This window comes from Hyla sarda, chromosome 7 (assembly GCF_029499605.1).
Source record: "Hyla sarda isolate aHylSar1 chromosome 7, aHylSar1.hap1, whole genome shotgun sequence".
Lineage (NCBI taxonomy): Eukaryota > Metazoa > Chordata > Amphibia > Anura > Hylidae > Hyla > Hyla sarda.
The window spans coordinates 235,596,380-235,615,538 of record NC_079195.1 but is presented as its reverse complement, the minus strand read 5'-3'; the positions used below and the strand labels follow the sequence as shown (position 1 = coordinate 235,615,538).

The 19,159-nt window shown below is 49.5% G+C and overlaps 1 protein-coding gene across 2 annotated transcripts in view; it reads left to right on the top strand.

Moving 5' to 3' along the window:
- The first annotated feature begins 1,443 nt into the window (after positions 1–1,443).
- Positions 1,444–19,159, top strand: part of CCDC24 (coiled-coil domain containing 24) — an 80,670-nt gene continuing 62,954 nt past the window's right edge. The window contains exons 1-2 of one of the 2 annotated variants that reach the window (XM_056533158.1): positions 1,444–1,591; positions 8,868–9,058. In XM_056533158.1, the coding sequence (XP_056389133.1) occupies positions 8,891–9,058 (168 nt within the window). In that variant the 5' untranslated portion in view covers positions 1,444–1,591; positions 8,868–8,890. The remainder of the gene's footprint in view (positions 1,592–8,867; positions 9,059–19,159) is intronic. The other variant, XM_056533157.1, reaches the window with a different exon arrangement.

Sequence of the window (19,159 nt, the reverse complement as noted above, 5' to 3'; positions counted from 1 at the left end):
CAGGAGAAGTAGTACTGTGCGCTCCCCATACATTCATACATACATACCAGGATAAGTAGTACTGTGCGCTCCCCATACATACATACATTACAGGAGAAGTAGTACTGTGCGCTCCCCATACATACATACATTACAGGAGAAATAGTACTGTGCACTCCCCATACATACATACCAGGAGAAGTAGTACTGTGCGCTCCCCATACATTCATACATACATACCAGGATAAGTAGTACTGTGCGCTCCCCATACATATATACCAGGATAAGTAGTACTGTGCGCTCCCCATACATACATACATTACAGGAGAAGTAGTACTGTGCGCTCCCCATACATACATACATTACAGGAGAAATAGTACTGTGCACTCCCCATACATACATACCAGGAGAAGTAGTACTGTGCGCTCCCCATACATTCATACATACATACCAGGATAAGTAGTACTGTGCGCTCCCCATACATACATACCAGGATAAGTAGTACTGTGCGCTCCCCATACATACATACATTACAGGAGAAGTAGTACTGTGCGCTCCCCATACATACATACCAGGAGAAGTAGTACTGTGCGCTCCCCATACATACATACATACCAGGAGAAGTAGTACTGTGCGCTCCCCATACATACATACCAGGAGAAGTAGTACTGTGCGCTCCCCATACATACATACATTACAGGAGAAGTAGTACTGTGCGCTCCCCATACATACATACATTACAGGAGAAGTAGTACTGTGCGCTCCCCATACATACATTACAGGAGAAGTAGTACTGTGCGCTCCCCATACATACATTACAGGAGAAGTAGTACTGTGCGCTCCCCATACATACATACCAGGAGAAGTAGTACTGTGCGCTCCCCATACATACATACCAGGAGAAGTAGTACTGTGCGCTCCCCATACATACATTACAGGAGAAGTAGTACTGTGCGCTCCCCATACATACATTACAGGAGAAGTAGTACTGTGCGCTCCCCATACATGCATACATACCAGGAGAAGTAGTACTGTGCGCTCCCCATACATACATTACAGGAGAAGTAGTACTGTGCGCTCCCCATACATACATACCAGGAGAAGTAGTACTGTGCGCTCCCCATACATACATTACAGGAGAAATAGTACTGTGCGCTCCCCATACATACATACCAGGAGAAGTAGTACTGTGCGCTCCCCATACATACATTACAGGAGAAGTAGTACTGTGCGCTCCCCATACATATATACCAGGAGAAGTAGTACTGTGCGCTCCCCATACATACATTACAGGAGAAGTAGTACTGTGCGCTCCCCATACATACATTACAGGAGAAGTAGTACTGTGCGCTCCCCATACATACATTACAGGAGAAGTAGTACTGTGCGCTCCCCATACATACATTACAGGAGAAGTAGTACTGTGCGCTCCCCATACATACATTACAGGAGAAGTAGTACTGTGCACGAGGATCAGTTTCTTCCCTGCTCTTTGTCCTGTCGTTGCCGCTTTAATTAAGGGGCGTGGATTTAGCGGTGTCTAGGGGCGTGTCTGAATCTCCATAGTAACTGCTGTGTTTACCTGGATTCGGGACCCGGAAGCAGCAGAAAGGTAATGGGCCCCTGTTATAGGGGATGTGGTCCTGAGGGGCCCCTGTTATAGGGGATGTGATCCTGAGGGGCCCCTGTTGTAGGGGATGTGATCCTGAGGGGCCCCTGTTGTAGGGGATGTGATCCTGAGGGGCCCCTGTTGTAGGGGATGTGATCCTGAGGGGCCCCTGTTATAGGGGATGTGATCCTGAGGGGCCCCTGTTATAGGAAATGTGATCCTGAGGGGCCCCTGTTATAAGGGATGTGATCCTGAGGGGCCCCTGTTATAGGGGATGTGATCCTGAGGGGCCCCTGTTATAGGGGATGTGATCCAGAGGGGCCCCAGTTGTAGGGGATGTGATCCTGAGGGGCCCCTGTTATAGGGGATGTGATCCTGAGGGGCCCCAGTTATAGGGGATGTGATCCTGAGGGGCCCCTGTTGTAGGGGATGCGATCCTGAGGGGCCCCTGTTGTAGGGGATGCGATCCTGAGGGGCCCCTGTTGTAGGGGATGCGATCCTGAGGGGCCCCTGTTGTAGGGGATGCGATCCTGAGGGGCCCCTGTTGTAGGGGATGCGATCCTGAGGGGCCCCTGTTGTAGGGGATGCGATCCTGAGGGGCCCCTGTTGTAGGGGATGCGATCCTGAGGGGCCCCTGTTGTAGGGGATGTGATTCTGAGGGGCCCCTGTTGTAGGGGATGTGATCCTGAGGGGGCCCCTGTTGTAGGGGATGTGATCCTGAGGGGCCCCTGTTGTAGGGGATGTGATCCTGAGGGGCCCCTGTTATAGGGGATGTGATCCTGAGGGGCCCCTGTTATAGGGGATGTGATCCTGAGGGGCCCCGGTTATAGGGGATGTGATCCTGAGGGGCCCCTGTTATTGGGGATGTGATCCTGAGGGGCCCCGGTTATAGGGGATGTGATCCTGAGGGGCCCCTGTTATAGGGGATGTGATCCTGAGGGGCCCCGGTTATAGGGGATGTGATCCTGAGGGGCCCCTGTTATTGGGGATGTGATCCTGAGGGGCCCCTGTTATAGGGGATGTGATCCTGAGGGGCCCCGGTTATAGGGGATGTGATCCTGAGGGGCCCCGGTTATAGGGGATGTGATCCTGAGGGGCCCTGTTGTAGGGGATGTCATCCTGAGGAGGGGCTGTGGTCACCTCCATCCTCTGTACAGCACAGTCTCCTCCATACCCTCCTCCGTACAGCACAGTCTCCTCCATTCCCTCCTCTGTACAGTACAGTCTCCTCCATTCCCTCCTCTGTACAGTACAGTCTCCTCTATACCCTCCTCTGTACAGCAGTCTCCTCTATACCCTCCTCTGTACAGCACAGTCTCTTCCATACGCTCCTCTGTACAGTACAGTCTCTTCCATACGCTCCTCTGTACAGTACAGTCTCCTCTATACCCTCCTCTGTACAGCACAGTCTCTTCCATACGCTCCTCTGTACAGCACAGTCTCCTCCATACCCTCCTCCATACAGCACAGTCTCCTCCATACCCTCCTCCGTACAGCACAGTCTCTTCCATACACTCCTCTGTACAGTACAGTTTCCTCTATACCCTCCTCTGTACATTACAGTATCCTCTATACCCTCCTCTGTACAGCACAGTCTCCTCCATACCCTCCTCTGTACAGCACAGTCTCCTCCATACCCTTCTCTGGACAGTTCGGTCTCCTCCATACCCTCCTCTGTACAGTATAGTCTCCTCTATACCCTCCTCTCTACAGTACAGTCTCCTCCATACCCTCCTCTGTACAGTACAGTCTCCTATATACCCTCCTCTGTACAGTACAGTCTCCTCTATACCCTCCTCTGTACAGTACAGTCTCCTCTATACCCTCCTCTGTACAGTACAGTCTCCTCTATACCCTCCTCTGTACAGTACAGTCTCCTCTATACCCTCCTCTGTACAGTACAGTCTCCTCTATACCCTCCTCTGTACAGTACAGTCTCCTCCATACCCTCCTCTGTACAGCACAGTCTCCTCTATACCCTCCTCTCTACAGTACAGTCTCCTCTATACCCTCCTCTCTACAGTACAGTCTCCTCCATACACTCCTCCGTACAGTACAGTCTCCTCTATACCCTCCTCTCTACAGTACAGTCTCCTCCATACACTCCTCCGTACAGCACAGTCTCCTCTATACCCTCTCTACAGTACAGTCTCCTCTATACCCTCCTCTGTACAGCACAGTCTCCTCCATACCCTTCACTGTACAGTCCAGTCTCCTCCATACCCTTCTCTGTACAGTTCAGTCTCCTCCATACACTCCCCTGTACAGTACAGTCTCCTCCATACCCTCCTCTGTACAGCACAGTCTCCTCCATACCCTCCCTGTACAGCAGTCTCCTCTATACCCTCCTCCGTACAGCACAGTCTCCTCTATACCCTCCTCTGTACAGCACAGTCTCCTCTATACCCTCCTCTGTACAGCACAGTCTCCTCTATACCCTCCTCTGTACAGTACAGTCTCCTCTATACCCTCCTCTGTACAGCACAGTCTCCTCCATACCCTCCTCTGTACAGCACAGTCTCCTCCATACCCTCCTCTGTACAGCACGGTCTCCTCCATACCCTTCTCTGGACAGTGCGGTCTCCTCCATACCCTCCTCTGTACAGTACAGTCTCCTCTATACCCTCCTCTCTACAGTACAGTCTCCTCTATACCCTCCTCTCTACAGTACAGTCTCCTCTATACCCTCCTCTGTACAGTACAGTCTCCTCTATACCCTCCTCTGTACAGTACAGTCTCCTCTATACCCTCATCTGTACAGCACAGTATCCTCCATACCCTCTGTACAGCACAGTCTCCTCCATATACTCCTCTGTACTGCACAGTCTCCTCCATACACTCCTCTGTACAGTACAGTCTCCTCCATATACTCCTCTGTACAGCACAGTCTCCTCCATACACTCCTCTGTACAGCACAGTCACCTCCATCCTCTGTACAGTTCAGTCTCCTCCATACACTCCTCTGTACAGTACAGTCTCCTCCATACCCTCCTCTGTACAGTGCAGTCTCCTCCATACCCTCCTCTGTACAGTACAGTCTCCTCTGTACAGTACAGTCTCCTCCATACCCTCCTCTATACACCACAATCTCCTCCATACCCTCCTCTGTACAGTACAGTCTCCTCCATACCCTCCTCTGTACAGCACAGTCTCCTCCATACCCTCCTCTGTACAGCACAGTCTCCTACATACCCTCCTCTGTACAGTACAGTCTCCTCCATTCCCTCCTCTGTACAGTCTCATCTATACCCTCCTCTGTACAGTACAATCTCCTCCATACCCTCCTCTGTACAGTACAGGCTCCTCTATACCCTCCTCTGTACAGTACAGGCTCCTCTATACCCTCCTCTGTACAGTACAGGCTCCTCTATACCCCCCTCTGTACAGTACAGTCTCCTCCATACCCTCCTCTCTACAGCACAGTGTCCTCCATACCCTCCTCTGTACAGTACAGTCTCCTCCATACCCTCCTCTGTACAGCACAGTTTTCTCCATACCCTCCTCTGTACAGTACAGTCTCCTCTATACCCTCCTCTGTACAGTACAGTCTCCTCCATACCCTCCTCTGTACAGTACAGTCTCCTTCATACCCTCCTCTGTACAGAACAGTCTCCTCCATACCCTCCTCTGTACAGCACAGTCTCCTCCATACCCTCCTCTGTACAGCACAGTCTCCATACACTCCTCTGTACAGCACAGTCTCCTCCATACCCTCCTCGGTACAGTACAGTCTCCTCCATACCCTCCTCTGTACAGTACAGTCTCCTCTGTACAGTACAGTCTCCTCCATACCCTCCTCTGTACAACACAGTCTCCTCCATACACTCCTCTGTAAAGCACAGTCTCCTCCATACCCTCCTCTATACAGCACCGTCTCCTCCATACACTCCTCTGAACAGCACGGTCTCCTCCATACACTCCTCTGTACAGCAGTCTCCTCCATACACTCCTCTGTACAGCACAGTCTCCTCTATACCCTCCTCTGTACAGCACAGTCTCCATACACTCCTCTGTACAGCACAGTCTCCTCCATACCCTCCTCTGTACAGTACAGTCTCCTCCATACCCTCCTCTGTAAAGCACAGTCTCCTCCATACCCTCCTCTATACAGCACCGTCTCCTCCATACCCTCCTCTGTACAGCACAGTCTCCTCCATACACTCCTCTGTACAGTCTCCTCCATACCCTCCTCTGTACAGCACAGTCTCCTCCATACACACCTCTGTACAGTACAGTCTCCTCCATTCCCTCCTCTGTACAGTCTCCTCTATACCCTCCTCTGTACAGCACAGTCTCCTCTATACCCTCCTCTGTACAGTACAGGCTCCTCTATACCCTTCTCTGTACAGTACAGTCTCCTCTATACCCTCCTCTGTACAGTACAGTCTCCTCCATACCCTCCTCTCTACAGCACAGTGTCCTCCATACCCTCCTCTGTACAGTACAGTCTCCTCCATACCCTCCTCTGTACAGCACAGTTTTCTCCATACCCTCCTCTGTACAGTACAGTCTCCTCTATACCCTCCTCTGTACAGTACAGTCTCCTTCATACCCTCCTCTGTACAGAACAGTCTCCTCCATACACTTCTCTGTAAAGCACAGTCTCCTCCATACACTCCTCTGTACAGTACAGTCTCCTCCATACCCTCCTCTGTACAGTACAGTCTCCTCTGTACAGTACAGTCTCCTCCATACCCTCCTCTGTACAACACAGTCTCCTCCATACACTCCTCTGTAAAGCACAGTCTCCTCCATACCCTCCTCTATACAGCACCGTCTCCTCCATACACTCCTCTGTACAGCACAGTCTCCTCCATACCCTCCTCTGTACAGCACAGTCTCCATACACTCCTCTGTACAGCACAGTCTCCTCCATACCCTCCTCTGTACAGTACAGTCTCCTCCATACCCTCCTCTGTACAGTACAGTCTCCTCCATACCCTCCTCTGTACAGTACAGTCTCCTCTGTACAGTACAGTCTCCTCCATACCCTCCTCTGTACAACACAGTCTCCTCCATACACTCCTCTGTAACGCACAGTCTCCCCCATACCCTCCTCTATACAGCACCGTCTCCTCCATACCCTCCTCTGTACAGCACAGTCTCCTCCATACACTCCTCTGTACAGCAGTCTCCTCCATACACTCCTCTGTACAGTCTCCTCCATTCCCTCCTCTGTACAACACAGTCTCCTCCATAACCTCCTCTGTACAGCACAGTCTCCTCCATACACACCTCTGTACAGTACAGTCTCCTCTATACCCTCCTCTGTACAGTCTCCTCTATACCCTCCTCTGTACAGCACAGTCTCCTCCATACACACCTCTGTACAGTACAGTCTCCTCCATTCCCTCCTCTGTACAGTCTCCTCTATACCCTCCTCTGTACAGCACAGTCTCCTCTATACCCTCCTCTGTACAGTACAGGCTCCTCTATACCCTTCTCTGTACAGTACAGTCTCCTCTATACCCTCCTCTGTACAGTACAGTCTCCTCCATACCCTCCTCTCTACAGCACAGTGTCCTCCATACCCTCCTCTGTACAGTACAGTCTCCTCCATACCCTCCTCTGTACAGCACAGTTTTCTCCATACCCTCCTCTGTACAGTACAGTCTCCTCTATACCCTCCTCTGTACAGTACAGTCTCCTCCATACCCTCCTCTGTACAGTACAGTCTCCTTCATACCCTCCTCTGTACAGAACAGTCTCCTCCATACACTCCTCTGTACAGCACAGTCTCCTCCATACCCTCCTCTGTACAGCACAGTCTCCATACACTCCTCTGTACAGCACAGTCTCCTCCATACACTCCTCTGTACAGCACAGTCTCCTCCATACCCTCCTCTGTACAGTACAGTCTCCTCCATGCCATCCTCTGTACAGCACAGTCTCTATACACTCCTCTGTACAGCACAGTCTCCTCCATACCATCCTCTGTACACCACAGTCTCTTCCATAAACTCCTCTGTACAGCACAGTCTCCTCCATACACTCCTCTGTATAGCACAGTCTCCCTTATACACTCCTCTGTACAGCACAGTCTCCTCCATACCCTCCTCTGTACAGCACAGTCTCCTCCATACCCTCCTTTGTACAGTACAGTCTCCTCCATACCCTCCTCTGTACAGTACAGTCTCCTTCATACCCCCCTCTGTACAGTACAGTCTCCTCCATACACTCCTCTGTACAGCACAGTCTCCTCCATACCCTCCTCTGTACAGTACAGTCTCCTCCATACCCTCCTCTGTACAGCACAGTCTCCTCTATACCCTCCTCTGTACAGCACAGTTTCCTCCATACCCTCCTCTGTACAGTACAGTCTCCTCCATACCCTCCTCTGTACAGCACAGTCTCCTCTATACCCTCCTCTGTACAGCACAGTCTCCTCCATACCCTCCTCTGTACAGCACAGTCTCCTCCATACCCTCTTCTGTACAGCACAGTCTCCTCTATACCCTCTTCTGTACAGCACAGTCTCCTCCATACCCTCCTCTGTACAGTACAGTCTCCTTCATACACTCATCGGTACAGTACAGTCTCCTCCATACCCTCCTCTGTACAGTACAGTCTCCTTCATACACTCCTCTGTACAGTACAGTCTCCTTCATACACTCCTCTGTACAGTACAGTCTCCTTCATACACTCCTCTGTACAGTACAGTCTCCTTCATACACTCCTCTGTACAGCACAGTCTCCTCCATACCCTCCTCTGTACAGTACAGTCTCCTCCATACACTCCTCTGTACAGCACAGTCTCCTCCATACCCTCCTCTGTACAGTACAGTCTCCTTCATACACTCCTCTGTACAGCACAGTCTCCTCCATACCCTCCTCTGTACAGTACAGTCTCCTTCATACACTCCTCTGTACAGCACAGTCTCCTCCATACCCTCCTCTGTACAGTACAGTCTCCTTCATACACTCCTCTGTACAGCACAGTCTCCTCCATACCCTCCTCTGTACAGTACAGTCTCCTTCATACACTCCTCTGTACAGCACAGTCTCCTCCATACCCTCCTCTGTACAGTACAGTCTCCTTCATACACTCCTCTGTACAGTACAGTCTCCTTCATACACTCCTCTGTACAGTACAGTCTCCTTCATACACTCCTCTGTACAGTACAGTCTCCTCCATACCCTCCTCTGTACAGTACAGTCTCCTTCATACACTCCTCTGTACAGCACAGTCTCCTCCATACCCTCCTCCTTACAGAAAATACATTAAGCTGTGTGTCACTAGAGGGGAGATAATGTTTTGCTATGTTGCTGTTTTCCGCAGAGCGCCCCCTCCTGGAGTCTGCCATGCTGCAGCCAACCAGTGATCAGGATAGCGGTTATGGGGAACTTCTGGAGCCTCCTCCATCGCTGTGGAAATTGGTGGAGGATCAGGTGCCCTGTAGTGAGCGAGATGAGATCAAGAGGATTCTGGGAGAAGGAGCTGTCGACCTCAGCCTGGATTTACATGCAGAGGTGAGTGTGCACAGAGGGAGGTCATCCAAAGCTCCGCCTACTGAGCGCTCTACAGTGTTATATAGGATACCGCCATACACTCTATACCGCACACAACCTCATACACTCCACCATACAAACCATATAAGCGTACACTTCCCGTATCGCACTCACCCCACCGCACTCACCGTTATACATTCCCTGTACCGTACTCCCCCCCCCCACTGCACTCACCGTTAAATACTCCCCGCACCACACTGACCCCCACTGCACTCACCGTTATACACTCCCCGTACCACACTGACCCCCACTCCACTCACCGTTAAATACTCCCCATACCACACTGACCCCCACTGCACTCACCGTTAAATACTCCCCATACCACACTCACCCCCACTGCACTCAACCGCACTCACCCTCATACACTCCTTGTACCACACTCAACCCCACTGCACTCAAACCCACCGCACTCGCCATCATACATTCCCCGTACCGCACTGACCCCCACCGCACTCATCGTCATAAACTCGTCATACCACACTCACCCCCTTTTGCACTCAACCGCACTCACCATCATACACTCCTCTTTCCGCACTCACCCCCACTGCACTCACGCTCATACACTCGTCATACCACACTCAACCCCACTGCACTGAACCCCACTACACTCGCCATCATACATTCCCCATACCGCACTGACACTCACCGTCATAAACTCGTCATAGCACACTCACCCCCACTGCACTCAACCCCATCGCGCTCACCGTCATAAACTCCTCGTACCACACTAAACCCCACCATACTCACCGTCATACACTCCACATACCACACTCAACCCCACCGCGCTCACCGTCATACACTTCTCGTACCACACTCAACCCTACCGTACTCACCGTCATACACTCCTCATACCACACTCAGCCCCACCGTACTCACCGTCATACACTCCTCATACCACACTCAGCCCCACCGCACTCACCGTCATACACTCCTCATACCACACTCAGCCCCACCGTACTCACCGTCATACACTCCTCGTACCACACTCAACCCCACCGCACTCACCGTTATACACGCCCCATACCACACTCACCCAAACTGCACCCAACCCCACCACACTCGCCATTATACATTCCCCGTACCGCACTGACCCCCACCGCATTCACTGTCATACACTCTCCCTACCACACTTACCCTCACCGCAGGGGTTCTCAACCTTTTTTGGCGACTGTACCCCCAAAGGCTGAAAGCATGTCCGCTGGTACCCCCTCGCAGGAGTGGTATCCGCGGACAAAAGGCGTGTTCTTACCTTTATACTATTGCGATACTTAATCCCTTTGTGCCATTATCCCCCCTCCAGATTAATCCCCTTGTGCCATTATCCCCCTCCTTCTGATTCCCTTGTGCCATAATCCCCCCCTTCCTCTGATTCCCTTGTGCCATAATCCCCCCCTTCCTCTGATTCCCTTGTGTCATTATCCCCCCCTTCCTCTGATTCCCTTGTGCCATTATCCCCCTCCATATTAATCCCCTTGTGCCATTATCCCCCCCAACTCCCTCTGATCCCCTTGTGCCATTATCCCCCCCTTCCTCTGATCCCCTTGTGCCATTATCCCCCCCCCTTCCTCTGATTCCCCTGTGCCATTACCCCCCCCCTCCCTCTGATTCCCTTGTGCCATTATCCCCCCCCTCCCTCTGATTCCCTTGTGCCATTACCCCCCCCCCTCCCTCTGATTCCCTTGTGCCATTATCCCCCCTCCCTCTGATTCCCTTGTGCCATTATCCCCCCTTCCTCTGATCCCCTTGTGCCATTATCCCTCTTCCTCTGATCCCCTTGTGCCATTATCCCCCCTTCCTTTGATTCCCTTGTGCCATTATCCCCCCTCCCTCTGATTCCCTTGTGCCATTATCCCCCCTCCATATTAATCCCCTTGTGCCATTATCCCCCCTCCATATTAATCCCCTTGTGCCATTATCCCCCCCTCCCTCTGATCCCCTTGTGCCATTACCCCCCCTTCCTCTGATTCTCTTGTGCCATTATCCCCCCTCCTTCTGATCCCCTTGTGCCATTATCCCCCCCTTCCTCTGATTCCCTTGTGCCATTATCTCCCCTTCCTCTGATCCCCTTGTGCCATTATCCCCCCCCTTCCTCTGATTCCCTTGTGCCATTATCCCCCCCCTTCCTCTGATTCCCTTTTGCCATTATCCCCCCTCCCTCTGATCCCCTTGTGCCATTATCCCCCCTTCCTCTTATCCCCTTGTGCCATTATCCCCCCTTCCTCTGATTCCCTTGTGCCATTATCCCACCCTCCCTCTGATCCCCTTGTGCCATTATCCCCCCTTCCTTTGATTCCCTTGTGCCATTATCCCCCCTTCCTCTGATTCCCTTGTGCCAATATCCCCCCTCCATAATAATCCCCTTGTGCCATTATCCCCCCTCCCTCTGATCCCCTTGTGCCATTACCCCCATTAAGGCTATCCTCCATATAAGATAGGGATAGGTATAAGGCTATCCTTCATATAAGATAGGGATAGGTATAAGGCTATCCTTCATATAAGATAGGGATAGGTATAAGGCTATCCTTCATAGAAGATAGAGATAGGTATAAGGCTATCCTTCACATAAGATAGGGATAGGTATAAGGCTATCCTTCACATAAGATAGGTATAAGGCTATCCTTCATATAAGATAGAGATAGGTATAAGGCTATCCTTCATATAAGATAGGGATAGGTATAAGGCTATCCTTCACACAAGATAGGTATAAGGCTATCCTTCATATAAGATAGAGATAGGTATAAGGCTATCCTTCATATAAGATAGAGATAGGTATAAGGCTATCCTTCATATAAGATAGAGATAGGTATAAGGCTATCCTTCATATAAGATAGGGATAGGTATAAGGCTATCCTTCACATAAGATAGGGATAGGTATAAGGCTATCCTTCATATAAGATAGGGATAGGTATAAGGCTATCCTTCACATAAGATAGGGATAGGTATAAGGCTATCCTTCATATAAGATAAAGATAGGTATAAGGCTATCCTCCATATAAGATAGAGATAGGTATAAGGCTATCCTTCATATAAGATAGAGATAGGTATAAGGCTATCCTTCATATAAGATAGAGATAGGTATAAGGCTATCCTTCATATAAGATAGAGATAGGTATAAGGCTATCCTTCATATAAGATAGAGATAGGTATAAGGCTCCTTCATATAAGATAGAGATAGGTATAAGGCTATCCTCCATATAAGATAGGGATAGGTATAAGGCTATCCTTCATATAAGATAGAGATAGGTATAAGGCTATCCTTCATATAAGATAGAGATAGGTATAAGGCTATCCTTCATATAAGATAGAGATAGGTATAAGGCTATCCTCCATATAAGATAGGGATAGGTATAAGGCTATCCTTCATATAAGATAGGGATAGGTATAAGGCTATCCTTCACATAAGATAGGGCCTGAGATTATGCATAGTATTCAGAATATTGCACCCCCTACCATTGCCCCTCTGGGTTTTCCTTGTTACCCCCCCCCCCCCACTGCTTCTCTTCGCTGTAGATGTGAATATTCTTCATTCTGGGTGTAGGAGACCCCGGTGCAGCCACTGAGGGGTTAATCTGCCAGTCACCAGGATTTACTCATCTTATTTTTTGGAAGAATAATTTGAGTCTTTGTAGAAATTAGATAAAATCTGAGGCCGGGAACCAGAGGAGCCGCACATTGTGTATATAGGGTCTGCTCCTATACAGGGAATGATGGTATATAGGGTCTGCTCCTATACAGGGACTGATGGTATATAGGGTCTGCTCCTATACAGGGACTGATGGTATATAGGGTCTGCTCCTATACAGGAGCTGATGGTATATAGGGTCTGCTCCTATACAGGGAATGATGGTATATGGGGTCTGCTCCTATACAGGGACTGATGGTATATAGGGTCTGCTCCTATACAGGAGCTGATGGTATATAGGGTCTGCTCCTATACAGGGACTGATGGTATATAGGGTCTGCTCCTATACAGGGAATGATGGTATATAGGGTCTGCTCCTATACAGGGAATGATGGTATATAGGGTCTGCTCCTATACAGGAACTGATGGTATATAGGGTCTGCTCCTATACAGGAACTGATGGTATATAGGGTCTGCTCCTATACAGGGAATGATGGTATATAGGGTCTGCTCCTATACAGGAACTGATGGTATATAGGGTCTGCTCCTATACAGGGACTGATGGTATATAGGGTCTGCTCCTATACAGGGGCTGATGGTATATAGGGTCTGCTCCTATACAGGGGCTGATGGTATATAGGGTCTGCTCCTATACAGGGACTGATGGTATATAGGGTCTGCTCCTATACAGGGACTGATGGTATATAGGGTCTGCTCCTATACAGGGACTGATGGTATATAGGGTTTGCTCCTATACAGGGACTGATGGTATATGGGGTCTGCTCCTATACAGGGAATGATGGTATATAGGGTCTGCTCCTATACAGGGACTGATGGTATATAGGGTCTGCTCCTATACAGGGAATGATGGTATATGGGGTCTGCTCCTATACAGGGACTGATGGTATATAGGGTCTGCTCCTATACAGGGAATGATGGTATATGGGGTCTGCTCCTATACAGGGACTGATGGTATATGGAGTCTGCTCCTATACAGGGAATGATGGTATATAGGGTCTGCTCCTATACAGGGACTGATGGTATATAGGGTCTGCTCCTATACAGGGAATGATGGTATATGGGGTCTGCTCCTATACAGGGAATGATGGTATATAGGGTCTGCTCCTATACAGGGAATGATGGTATATAGGGTCTGCTCCTATACAGGGAATGATGGTATATAGGGTCTGCTCCTATACAGGGACTGATGGTATATAGGGTCTGCTCCTATACAGGGACTGATGGTATATAGGGTCTGCTCCTATACAGGGACTGATGGTATATAGGGTTTGCTCCTATACAGGGACTGATGGTATATAGGGTCTGCTCCTATACAGGGAATGATGGTATATGGGGTCTGCTCCTATACAGGGAATGATGGTATATAGGGTCTGCTCCTATACAGGGACTGATGGTATATAGGGTCTGCTCCTATACAGGGACTGATGGTATATAGGGTCTGCTCCTATACAGGGACTGATGGTATATAGGGTCTGCTCCTATACAGGGACTGATGGTATATAGGGTTTGCTCCTATACAGGGACTGATGGTATATAGGGTCTGCTCCTATACAGGGACTGATGGTATATAGGGTCTGCTCCTATACAGGGACTGATGGTATATAGGGTCTGCTCCTATACAGGGACTGATGGTATATAGGGTCTGCTCCTATACAGGGACTGATGGTATATAGGGTCTGCTCCTATACAGGGACTGATGGTATATAGGGTCTGCTTCTATACAGGGACTGATGGTATATAGGGTCTGCTCCTATACAGGAACTGATGGTATATAGGGTCTGCTCCTATACAGGAACTGATGGTATATAGGGTCTGCTCCTATACAGGGACTGATGGTATATAGGGTCTGCTCCTATACAGGAATTGATGGTATATAGGGTCTGCTCCTATACAGGGACTGATGGTATATAGGGTCTGCTCCTATACAGAGACTTATGGTATATAGGGTCTGCTCCTATACAGGGACTGATGGTATATGGGGTCTGCTCCTATACAGAGACTGATGGTATATAGGGTCTGCTTCTATACAGGGAATGATGGTATATGGGGTCTGCTCCTATACAGGGACTGATGGTATATAGGGTCTGCTCCTATACAGGGACTGATGGTATATAGGGTCTGCTCCTATACAGAGACTGATGGTATATAGGGTCTGCTCCTATACAGGGACTGATGGTATATAGGGTCTGCTCCTATACAGGGACTGATGGTATATAGGGTTTGCTCCTATACAGGGACTGATGGTATATAGGGTCTGCTCCTATACTGGGACTGATGGTATATAGGGTCTGCTCCTATACAGGGACTGATGGTATATAGGGTCTGCTCCTATACAGGGACTGATGGTATATAGGGTCTGCTCCTATGCTGGGACTGATGGTATATAGGGTCTGCTCCTATACTGGGACTAATGGTATATAGGGTCTGCTCCTATACAGGGACTGATGGTATATAGGGTCTGCTCCTATACAGGGGCTGATGGTATATAGGGTCTGCTCCTATACAGGGGCTGATGGTATATAGGGTCTGCTCCTATACAGGGGCTGATGGTATATAGGGTCTGCTCCTATACAGAGACTTATGGTATATAGGGTCTGCTCCTATACAGGGACTGATGGTATATGGGGTCTGCTCCTATACAGAGACTGATGGTATATAGGGTCTGCTTCTATACAGGGAATGATGGTATATGGGGTCTGCTCCTATACAGGGACTGATGGTATATAGGGTCTGCTCCTATACAGGGACTGATGGTATATAGGGTCTGCTCCTATACAGGAACTGATGGTATATAGGGTCTGCTCCTATACAGGGACTGATGGTATATAGAGTCTGCTCCTATACAGAGACTGATGGTATATAGGGTCTGCTCCTATACAGGGACTGATGGTATATAGGGTCTGCTCCTATACAGAGACTGATGGTATATAGGGTCTGCTCCTATACAGGGGCTGATGGTATATAGGGTCTGCTCCTATACAGGGACTGATGGTATATAGGGTCTGCTCCTATACAGGGACTGATGGTATATAGGGTATGCTCCTATACAGGGACTGATGGTATATAGGGTCTGCTCCTATACAGGGACTGATGGTATATAGGGTCTGCTCCTATACTGGGACTGATGGTATATAGGGTCTGCTCCTATACAGGGACTGATGGTATATAGGGTCTGCTCCTATACAGGGACTGATGGTATATAGGGTCTGCTCCTATACAGGGACTGATGGTATATAGGGTCTGCTCCTATACAGGGACTGATGGTATATAGGGTCTGCTCCTATACAGGGACTGATGGTATATAGGGTCTGCTCCTATACAGGGACTGATGGTATATAGGGTCTGCTCCTATACAGGGACTGATGGTATATAGGGTCTGCTCCTATACAGGGACTGATGGTATATGGGGTCTGCTCCTATACAGGGACTGATGGTATATAGGGTCTGCTCCTATACTGGGACTGATGGTATATAGGGTCTGCTCCTATACAGGGACTGATGGTATATAGGGTCTGCTCCTATACAGGGACTGATGGTATATAGGGTCTGCTCCTATGCTGGGACTGATGGTATATAGGGTCTGCTCCTATACTGGGACTAATGGTATATAGGGTCTGCTCCTATACAGGGACTAATGGTATGTAGGGTCTGCTCCTATACAGGGACTGATGGTATATAGGGTCTGCTCCTATACAGGGACTGATGGTATATAGGGTCTGCTCCTATACAGGGACTGAAGGTATATAGGGTCTGCTCCTATTCAGGGACTGAAGGTATATAGGGTCTGCTCCTATACAGGGACTGAAGGTATGGAGGGTCTGCTCCTATACAGGGACTGATGGTATGTAGGGTCTGCTCCTATACAGGGACTGATGGTATGTAGGGTCGGCTCCTATACAGGGACTGATGGTATATAGGGTCTGCGCCTATACAGGGACTGATGTTATATAGGGTCTGCTCCTATACAGGGACTGATGGTATATAGGGTCTGCTCCTATACAAGGACTGATGGTATATAGGGTCTGCTCCTATACAGGGACTGATGGTATATAGGGTCTGCTCCTATACAGGGACTGAAGGTAAGTAGGGTCTGCTCCTATACAGGGACTGAATGTATGTAGGGTCTGCTCCTATACAGGGACTGATGGTATATAGGATCGGCTCCTGTACAGGGACTGATGGTATATAGGGTCGGCTCCTATACAGGGACTGATGGTATATAGGGCCGGCTCCTATACAGGGACTGATGGTATATAGGGTCTGCTCCTCTGCTCCTCTACAGGGACTGATGGTATATAGGGTCTGCTCCTCTGCTCCTCTACAGGGACTGATGGTATATAGGGTCTGCTCCTATACAGGGACTGATGGTATATAGGGTCTGCTCCTATACAGGGAATGATGGTATATAGGGTCTGCTCCTATACAGGGAATGATGGTGTCTGGCCCAAGGCCTGATTATTAAAATCCTATATGTGTATTATAAATTATAACTCTGTGTGATGGATCATCCAAGACATGGGTGAGAGGTCATTCAGATTGTGTTTTGTGTATTGCATTTTATTGGGGGTCTGGCTGTCTTGGTATCTCCTTTGAAGTCGTTCACCCTGGTCCCATCATATAATCAAACAGATAAGGGGCCAGGGAGAGAAGACCCCCTGGTGGGATCAGAGGGGAGGGGGGAATGGAGTCTCCCTCCCAAGAAAGCAGATATGATATTTAAACAATGCTAGACTAAAATGGTTGTTCATTGCTGTGCAACAAGCTGACAAGACCATCCTAAGAACAGCTGGAACTCACTCATGGACTGATATCATCATGCTGTAAGAACTTCATCTTTTGTTTTCTGAACTTGCTAAACTCTTTTATATATTGTTATACCTGTATGTCATTTGTTCCTGTATTTTTATATATTTAGCACTGTGATACCTTTTATCAGATTAAATGTTTAATTAATCAGCTCTGGTCTTTGATCTCTAAATATATGAGCTCACCTTTCTGAAGGCAGCTCTGGAAACACGTTTATCTGAGGGTTAATTTGGTGACTTGCTGGGACTTGTAGTGGATACCCAGAAGTCTGGCGGCTTTAACCTTTGCACCATTACACTCTCTCTAGCGTCTTGGCTGGACCGATAGGGTGTGATCGTGACAACTGGTGGCAGCGTCCGGATATATTTAGAGATTTTTGGTGCTTGCTGGATTTTACCTGTAAGGAAATCTTAGCACAAAAAAGAAATTGCATACATCTTCTTGTGTGTAAATTCCAAAGACAGAGCTCAGTGCTGGTTTAAAAGACATACAAAAAGAGTGCAAGACAGTTCTGTCCTCCCCATCTCTTGTTTTACCTCCTCTGTCTCATCTCGGAAATATGGAGGCATATCGCAGGCAGTCCAAGCCTGCACTGGAGCTAATGTGCCAAGAAAAGGACATCCCTACTGCAGGAAAGAACAAGGAACAACTTATTGCTGATCTTGTGGAGTATGATGCCCGTGCAGAAGAGCTGAGTGACACGAGACAAAGTCCTACCGCTGGAACTGCCATCCAAGGACTGATATCTCCTGGGGAATATAACATTACTCCCCATTAGGACAGTACTCCACATGAGGCCTTGGACTCTTATATGCGGACTGCTTTACAACACCTTGGGAATGTGGATGCCAATATGAAACTCCAACTGCTTCTCCAGTACCAAACTGCTGAGAGAGAGGCACGAGCCGTAGAAAGAGAGGCCCAGGCACGAGCCGCAGAAAGAGAGGCCCAGGCACGAGCCGCAGAGAGAGAGGCCCAGGCACGAGCCGCAGAGAGAGAGGCCCAGGCACGAGCCGCAGAGAGAGAGGCCCAGGCACGAGCCGCAGAGAGAGAGGCACGAGCTGCTGAGAGAGAGGCCCAGGCACGAGCCGCAGAGAGAGAGGCCCAGGCACGAGCCGCAGAGAGAGAGGCCCAGGCACGAGCCGCAGAGAGAGAGGCCCAGGCACGAGCCGCAGATAGAGAGGCCCAGGCACGAGCCGCAGAGAGAGAGGCCCAGGCACGAGCCGCAGAGAGAGAGGCCCAGGCGCGAGCCGCAGAGAGAGAGGCACAGGCACGAGCCGCAGAGAGAGAGTCCCAGGCACGAGCCGCAGAAAGAGAGGCCCAGCGAAGGCATGAACTGGAGGTTCTGAGGCTGAGAGGGGATACTTCATCCACACGGAGTGATGTGCAGGATCAAGGAGACCACAAACCCCGCTTGGAACATTTCCCCATGTTGGAAAAAGATGGTGATCTGGATGTGTTCCTGAGGGGATTTGAAAAGGTTTGCCGGCAGTTCCATCTACCTAAGGAACAGTGGGGACGATATCTAACCCCACGGCTGCGAGGGAAAGCTCTGGATGTGTTTGCTTCACTTCCCTCTGAGGGTGACCAGGACTATGAGGCAATAAAATCTG